Here is an 8,703-nt window from a genome sequence, read left to right as displayed (position 1 = left end):
GCAGACAATTGGAATGCAACATTGCAGGAGTATACAAGATCCTTTGATCCTTGAACCAGCAGTTTCTTCTTTACATGGGAAACCCTTTTGACAGACGCTCTTGGAAACGGTATGTTACGGGGAAGATCGCCTTTTTCGGAGAATAAGCTTATGGCTTCATCGACCTGATCAGACAGATGAAGTATAAAGCGGCCTTCCTCGTTTTCTTTATTTTTAAAGGACAGTGAGTTCTTTTCTACTGAGTGAGAATCTCCATTAAGTGCATAGCTACAGTTCTTGGAAGCACTTGAAGCTTCTGTGTTCTCCACTGGATTATCTTGTTCCAACTCTCCATCCAAAAACCTAAAGACAGACAGAAACACATCAGATGTTAAACTGGTCTGCCTGCATCCAATTGTATTTCCTCCCAGGCCTGATTTTAAAATGACAAAGAAATGAAATGTTTACAGAAACAACTCCCATTGGACCAACTGAAATAAGGTAAAGAATTTGTTTTTTAAGGTCGAATTGAACAAAAAGTGTAGAACAAAGTTTCATTTCTATAACTAGAACCCACTAAAGGCATGTTTGCGAGTGATTTTAGATTGACCAAAATCACTTCATTCGTGCCCTTTTTAGTTTTTTGTTATTTTGGACATGACAAAAGTAATTTTGGTTATTCCAAAATCACTCGCAAACATGCTCTAATCATCAAACTCCCCCACGATCAATTTGCTCAAGTAATTAAGTATATTCAAATGTGGATAATGACAACATCTTTCACCTCAAGAAAAGATGTTGAAAGCGAAGGTTAGATTTCAGGAACATAAATACAAAATTAAACACCAAAATCTTTTAAAATCATACCTTTGAAACCGTCTAAACACTCGTAATTGATCTTTAGATGGAACAAAGTCTGATGCCTTCAAACGAATTGTATAAGAAGGGCAACATGTCCTTTCCATCTCAGGTTTGTAGAGATAACAGCCAGATCTTCTCCAGCCACGATCAAGGAGATCTGTGAAACAAGTAAAAAGATATAGCCTATATTACATAAAATTGCCAGAAACCATTTCAGAAAATGATCAAGCATCCATACTATATATCGATAAATATGCGAGCATGATGAAAGTTTTGTAGACAAAATTGAAAATGCAGCATGAACTGTGATTGCAGATAGAAAAGGAAGTCCTGGAAAGACTGAAAGAAGAGCCAGGAAAACAAACCTTGGTAGTCATCAACAGTAAGATTATCTGCCCATAAACCTGCCAAGATAATAAAAGCCAACATCAATGATGATCAGGAATGCTATAATCATTTTCAGCTTCTAAATTCTCGAATTGCAGCATAGAAATTTATAAGCATTGTCTAAAGGATCAAGCCAGGAATGACCGAAGAACGCATCAGCCAAGAAATATTTTGATTATTCATGTTTTAAATGCCTAATGTGGACATTTCCCTCAATTAAAAACTACAATTCATACGTATCATTCAGTCCTATCGAAAATCAATGGAAAAGATGAGAAAATAACAGGTAACCAATACAGAGTTCTTAACAACTATCACATGAACTTGAAATTCCATCACAGCTCTCAATACCAAAGAAAAGGTGCAGAAATGCATCAAAACAGAGTTCAGAACCATAAGAGAACAGAAAACATTTAGCAATTTGCATCAAAGAATTATCCAACATATCTCACAGGTGAAAATACCAAACCAAATTGACAGAATCCAATTCACAGATAAAACAAATAATCAAAGCAGCTAGCGATGAAACGAAAGAGCTAGAAGAAGTAACAGAGAAACAGTTCGCGAAATTTAATAAAAATCAATCGGACCGTGAGTGACGCTGCCACGAGAACCCGATTTGCAGTAGCCACAAGAAGATTTTCGTCTTCCACAGTCATAAACAACGCTTTCCCCTCTCTCCGCACCACCAATTGTGCTACTGCTCGCGTCGCTCATCTTTCCGGCAATTTTCGATTTCATTCACAACACCAATATATCACCTATCGTCTCTATGCTTTCTGTATCAATCTAAAACCTGAAAATGGTAGACTTTCAAATAATCAGACTGATTTTCTACAAGAATCGTCTTAAACCATTGAAACCAGAATTTCAAAGTAATAAACTGACGACTACACCCTGTTGGTCAATAAATAAATAAATAAATAAATAAATAAATACTTGATTTAATAAAGAAAGAAACAAAAGTTAAAATCCAGTTATTATTATTATTATTATTATTTTTTGTTAATATCTTTGCTTATATAAACTTTTCTTTATATTACGTTTATAACAATCTCCCATTATACTAATAAATTAAAATAAAAAATAAATTTAATTTTATGATCTATTTTTTCGAGGAATTATTTTAATATGTGTCATCCAAATTGAGCATAGTTCAACTATATGTCCCAACAAAGAGGTAAAATGCTTGAATCTTCTCTATCTCATTTATTAAATTGAAAAAAACTATTTTAATTAAGACTGCATATATTAATTTCATTAAAGACAACTTATGAAACTCTATAGTATTTACTTATATATGTTACATCTACCTGTAATATAGCATCAAATATACTATAATGATTTTTTTTTCTTTCAAATGGTGTAAAACTAAGGATAGCGATGTGAATATATGTCTTATTAATGGAATATAAAATGATTAATTTTGATTGATTCCAAATTATTGGTTTAAAAAAAAGTTTATAAAGTCAAACAACAAAATAATATACCTTTATTTATTTTTTAATTCAATAATTACGAATATGTTATCATAAAAATTAAATTTAGTTAGAATTGTGGTGTAAATAAAATAATATTGTTGAATAGGTAAAATAATAAATATCTAAAAAGTATAAAGTCTATATTTGGAATGGTCAGAGATTACAATTTTATTTATGACTTCTTTCATTAATTTGTTGATTTTTTTTTTTTTTTGTTATAAGGAAAATAATTATGGAAATAAATAAAAGATATTTAAAATTAGAAAAAAATGAAAATAAATAAATAAATAAATAAATAAAAGGTGAGACTTAAAAAGGCGGTTAAGGGAGTAGGTCTAATTTAAAATCCTTCATTTTCAAAAGATGAGAGGTTAGGAGGAGTGATAAGCTAAAGGAATCATTACCCCACGACCCCAAAGAAAGCCCTATTCGAAAATATGAGGAAGAATGGAGGGGTATTTTTGTAAGACAACGGGGACCAAGGCCCTTGTGTGCAAGAAATGAAGGGGTAAAATCGTGATTATCCAGTAATATTGACCCACCTAAAAGGCCCAACACGAAAACGTAGACTTCAAGTGAGGGGAAACACAGCAACACAAGAGAAAGAAAGAGAAGCTTGGTGCATAAACTCACCGGTATTTTCCCCGTTTCGCACTCCATACGGCACCGTTCGACCTGTGAATGTCACCTCTTTCGATTTTCTGAGCTCGATCGGACAACAATGGCGGATTCTGCAACCAGTNTTTTTTTTTGTTTTTGTTTTTTTTTTGTTTTGGCTTTGAAGTATTCTCGGCTACCTGTGGTTTTTGAAATTTTTTAACACGAAACTCGGGGGATTTAGACATGAATCGTAGTTTTAGGGCTTTGGAATCGCAAATACAAGCTCCGGCAAAGCCGCGGCAGCAGCAAGTTGGAGGACTGAGGGCGTCGGTTATGAAAGATAAGGAGGAGGAGCTTGCGTTGTTTTTAGAAATGAGAAAGCGTGAGAAAGAGAGGAATGATCTTCTCTCTAATAACGTGGAAGAGTTCGATGCGCCTTTAGGTATAGCCTCTCTTTCAAACTTTGGACTTGCACTTCAGCTGCACTGAATTTTATTTTATGGCCTTGTTCTGGAGCTTTCTAGAATCCTTTCTTAATCGAGAGTTAAAGTTTTGTAGCCCTTGTTCTTTTGTCCATCAGATGAATACTGATCCAGAAAGAAAAGGAGTAATCCACGTTGTTTTTGACGTCTATTTTTGCTTACTCTTCTGTAACTATGTTTTATCGAATTCAATTTCTGTTTTGTGCAGGAACAAAACCAGGAACTTCTCCAATATTTAATATCTCATCAGCTACCCCAGCTCCTACTCGCAAGACTGGTGCCGATGATTTTCTTAATTCTGACAATGATAAAAATGATTATGATTGGTAAAGTTATCGCATTACACTTCTCGTTTTTGTTTATTGAATGAATATTCCTATATATCGCTGTTTCTATCCTGGATTAACCGATCATTAATATTGTTGAGAATTACTCAATGTCTTGGTATTAGTAATTGACTTGGGAGGGTTCCCAAATGGCACGTCCTCAGGTTAGTATTGGGTAATAGACACATATGCAAAAAAGGTAGATAGGAACCTTGAAATCAAAACAAGTTCTTATTCTATGCATCTGGACTAACATCTACATAAAAGATATAATGCCATAACTTGNTTTTTTTTTTTTTTTTTTTTTTTTTTTTTTTTTTTTTTTTTTTTTTTTTTTTTTTTTTTTTTTGATAAGTCCATTAAACCAAGTAAAGGCTGATCCAGTTGGTTGAATTTGACTTCGATGAAACAAGTCAAATCTTTTCCTTTTATATTTCGTTATTTATTGTGTGGGACATTTGCAATATGATGTAACACGGTTTAAAGCACCTATCTGGTTTAATTTGTCTAGTTGGCCTTTTATGTTTGATTGAAATGGCACATATGGTTCGTAATTTGTGTGCATGAGTGCTAGTTTCATTAAGAACTAAAGACATGATTTAAGAGAGAGGTAANGATCCAGTTGGTTGAATTTGACTTCGATGAAACAAGTCAAATCTTTTCCTTTGATATTTCGTTATTTATTGTGTGGGACATTTGCAATATGATGTAAAACGGTTTAAAGCACCTATCTGGTTTAATTTGTTTAGTTGGCCTTTTATGTTTGATTGAAATGGCACATATGGTTCGTAATTTGTGTGCATGAGTGCTAGTTTCATTAAGAACTAAAGACATGATTTAAGAGAAAGGTAAAAACAAGTACAGGGTACTTAAAACTATTTTTTTATAACAAGAAAAATTCCAAAGGGAGTGAGAAGAAAACAAAACATGCAAATAAAGAAAAAAAAAGGAGATGGAAAGAAAAGGTGGAATAGGTGNACATGCAAATAAAGAAAAAAAAGGAGATGGAAAGAAAAGGAGGTTCTTCCATCTCCAATTTTGAATTCTAGTGACATCTCAAGTTTAATGAAAATGTCTCAATTTTTTAATGTGATACTGCATGACCTCAACCCTTGGTGCAGAAGTAGAATTCCTAAAATTTATCATTAATTTCACTTCTGGAACAGGCAACGTTGATTGGTGGTGGAAATCTCAATCTATGGATTTAAATGTTTTTGATGTCATAGGTTCTTGGTTACTAGTCTATGTAGGAAATTAAATAATATTTGAATTTCCTAAAATCAAATGTGGTAAGATTAGATAATTCCGTAGGATTAGTCAAGGAGTGTGAGCNATTTCCTAAAATCAAATGTGGTAAGATTAGATAATTCCGTAGTAGTCAAGGAGTGTGATCTTGTCTAGTCAACCACAGCTATAATAAAAAGTCCTCTTAACAAAGACTATTATGCAGAAATGTTGATTTTGTGGTAAAAAAATATTGGACATGATAGAATAATATTTATGTTGATTATACCCCTTGCCACAGATCATAGGTTATATCTATTGGAACTTTAGAATCATGGGGATCCCAAAGAGACTCTTCCCAGTACACTAGATTTGTTTGAAACGTTGTGTTAATTGCTGGGGAAAGAAATGGTTTTGGTGGGGAGTTGCAGCCAAGATTATCAAGAAGTACCTTTTGCTTACATCTGGACGTAGCTGTTTTCAATCACATGTCAATAGTGAAAAGTATCTTTTCCAAGAATGGAATGCTTATTACATTTATTTTTTGGGTTTAGAAATGGTTCATGCCTAGTTGCTTTATGATTGGATATGGCTTTTACTTCGTGCGAATTGAAGAACCAGTTAAATTAACCAGAGGTTGATCTCTTTTCAGGCTCCTAACTCCTCCTGGAACTCCTCTTTTTCCATCTTTGGAACCAGACTCAGAAAGGGTCTCAATGAGACATGCTACTCCAATGGGTCGATCCAATGTGCTGAAATCTAGAGTAAGTTCTCTCTCAAGTCTCAACTTCAATAAGTTGAAGAACATGGTGAGATTTGAGTATCTTTGGTTCTTAAAAACATAGATATAGTTATACTTGTTAAAGAGTTCTTTTTAACCTTCCACGTCGTTTCATTGTGGAAATTCATTTCTTGGGAAGTTCAGTAGGAAAAAGCTGGAATTCAGCACTTTGTCTCATCATGAAATTAAATCACTCAAGACAGGCAAAAGAGTTTATTTTCTTCCTTTGGTAGATGATTATATTAAGCTTGATGTTTTTGTTCCCAAGTATGTTTATGCCATTGTCATAGTTTGTTCACTACAGAGCAAGTCGGATCGATCTTTCGTTTATAGACAAGAGAAAATCTACCGGCCTACATTCTTGAATTGCTTGGAATTTTACGCTTAGAATGACACCTAACAATTTTTCAATCTTATGCTCGTATCTGATAATTTTGAATATTCCTCACACATTTCAATAGCAGTTATTTTTGTTGTGTTATTAATTTTCTCTGTTTTTTAATATGTTTCCTTTTGTGGTTTCAGCTCGGAAATCTCCAACAAGAACCTACTACTACGAGGAGCAACTTGGTCCCAAAACAAGCAACTTCTTCTCCAGGATTGAACTCCTCAAGTGTAGGCACACGTCGTCCTTCATCATCCGGAGGTCCTGGATCAAGACCTGCTACCCCAACTGGACGCCCTACATTAACCACAACATCTAGAACTTCCAGATCCTCAACGCCTACTTCCCGTGCAACTTTGCCTTCAAATAAACCAGTAGTTTCCTCGGCTAAGCTTGCAGCAACTTCTAATAAGCTGGCAGTTGCCTCAGCCAAGCCAACAGCTACCATGAGTAAGCCTACGGTTTCGTCTGCTAGGTCCTCAGTTCCTTCAAGATCTTCTACTTCAACAAGAACAGCAAGATCATCAACCCCGACTTCCAGACCTACTGTACCTCCAGCTAAGCCCACATCAAGGGCCTCAACTCCAACTCGTCGGCCATCCACACCATCTAGTGCACCAAGTGCACCTGTTTCCTTAGTCAAGTCTTCATCATCAATTTCAAGGCCATCCCCAACAGCGTCAAGGAATCAAGCACCATCAAGGGGAGCTTCCCCAACAGTAAAATCCAGACCATGGAATCCTTCAGAGATGCCTGGTTTCTCACTCGATGCTCCACCCAATTTAAGAACATCACTTCCTGAAAGGCCACTTTCAGCCACAAGGGGTCGGCCTGGAGCACCCAGTGCACGATCTTCTTCTGTAGAACCTGTTCCGAATGGTAGGCCAAGAAGACAATCTTGCTCTCCGTCTAGAGGACGTGCACCTAATGGAAGTATTCATCTCAGTGGAGGTTCTGTCCCTGCAATTAACCGTATGCATTCTAAAGCTAATGACAACATAAGCCCTGTATTAATAGGGACGAAAATGGTTGAAAGGGTTATAAGCATGCGCAAATTGGTCCCTCCCAAGCAAGATGACAAACATTCACCTCATGGGAATCTGTCTGGGAAGTCTTCATCACCAGATAGCACTGGCTTTGGGAGAACACTATCTAAGAAGTCTCTGGATATGGCAATAAGACACATGGTATGTATCTATTTTGTTCTCAAAGGATCTTTGTTGTGGAAGGGAATTTTTATTTTTCCTTTCTATCGTCATTCTTGGATAAACTTCACTGTCGGTAGAAAGTGAAAAGATCAATAGGCAATGTCAAACTCACACACGGATTTCTTTTCAATGCATATTCTTGTTTAACGCTATGCACACTTTTCTTGAGCAGGATATAAGACGAAGCATTCCAGGTAATTTACGCCCATTGATGACAAATATTCCAGCTTCTTCAATGTATAGCGTACGGTCTGGGCCATCTCGAAGCAGAAATATCAGTGTTTCAGACTCCCCTCTTGCCACGAGCAGCAACGCTAGTTCTGAAATGAGTGTCAATAATAATGGACTCTGTCTAGATTCACATGAAATTGACGATGAAATTGGCAGCGAGAGAGGAGGTCGATCACCCCGCAGCTTGTGCGCTAGGTGAAGCTGATGGTTCATTTGGAATTAAACTGCCATTCTGATCAATCAAGTGTTTCATTTTGGATATCAACTTTCATGATGGTACAAAGATGATGATCATGGAAGTGATAACCAAATCATGTGTCTAGGACTGATGTAAAGTTTATTGAGTCGCTGATTGTTGTATTTATGTAACTCCAGAGCTTTGTATGGCTTAGAGGAACAAAGGAACATGTTATATGCTGAACTATGTTCTTACGCATTTTCGACACGGTTGACGTATTTTCTACTTAACTTTTGATTGTTAACTATCGACAATAGCAGATCCCACAACTAGCCTTCATGAACTGGAGGGAACCAGTACCAATAATGCTATGCTGTAGGCTAATCAATCACCAAGAATTAGAGAGTGCCCGTTTTCCATTTCGGTGTAGCAGCTGCATGTTCTGCTCAAGTTCCTAGTCAAAGAATGAATATCAATGATGCTGTTGCCCAACTACGCCTTGCAAGACAACTTTTTTCATAGGGATTGGACGTATGAGCGTAATACCTTGGTGAAAACTAGCAAGCTATCAAGCCTCATT

The 8,703-nt window shown here is 35.9% G+C and overlaps 2 protein-coding genes across 2 annotated transcripts in view; one reads left to right on the top strand and one right to left on the bottom strand.

The window, feature by feature from the left end:
• The window catches only part of LOC111804884 (arginyl-tRNA--protein transferase 2-like), a 3,088-nt gene extending 1,143 nt beyond the window's left edge, over nt 1-1,945 (bottom strand). Inside the window, exons 1-4 of the mRNA XM_023689735.1 lie at nt 1,818-1,945; nt 1,206-1,244; nt 847-997; nt 36-342 (exon numbers count right to left, since the gene is read on the bottom strand). Coding sequence (XP_023545503.1) covers nt 36-342; nt 847-997; nt 1,206-1,244; nt 1,818-1,944 — 624 coding nt within the window. The 5' untranslated portion in view covers nt 1,945. The remainder of the gene's footprint in view (nt 1-35; nt 343-846; nt 998-1,205; nt 1,245-1,817) is intronic.
• A 1,606-nt stretch (nt 1,946-3,551) lies between these two features.
• Nucleotides 3,552-8,427, top strand: LOC111781062 (zonadhesin). Its single transcript, XM_023661471.1, has 5 exons — nt 3,552-3,750; nt 3,999-4,116; nt 5,993-6,104; nt 6,647-7,693; nt 7,887-8,427. The coding sequence occupies exons 1-5, from the start codon at nt 3,552-3,554 to the stop codon at nt 8,142-8,144; spliced, it is 1,734 nt and encodes a 577-aa protein (XP_023517239.1). The 3' UTR covers nt 8,145-8,427.
• The last annotated feature ends 276 nt before the right edge of the window (nt 8,428-8,703 follow it).

Source organism: Cucurbita pepo, chromosome LG01 (genome assembly GCF_002806865.2).
Source record: "Cucurbita pepo subsp. pepo cultivar mu-cu-16 chromosome LG01, ASM280686v2, whole genome shotgun sequence".
Classification (NCBI taxonomy): domain Eukaryota; kingdom Viridiplantae; phylum Streptophyta; class Magnoliopsida; order Cucurbitales; family Cucurbitaceae; genus Cucurbita; species Cucurbita pepo.
This window is presented reverse-complemented; position numbering and strand designations above follow the sequence as displayed.

Bases quoted from the DNA above. Each gene is read 5' to 3' on its own strand.
- LOC111781062 (XM_023661471.1), top strand. From the start codon at position 3,552: ATGAATCGTAGTTTTAGGGCTTTGGAATCGCAAATACAAGCTCCGGCA. The intron at 3,751-3,998 runs GTATAGCCTCTC...TGTTTTGTGCAG, and splicing joins AGAGTTCGATGCGCCTTTAG to GAACAAAACCAGGAACTTCT. The intron at 6,105-6,646 runs GTAAGTTCTCTC...TTGTGGTTTCAG, and splicing joins CCAATGTGCTGAAATCTAGA to CTCGGAAATCTCCAACAAGA.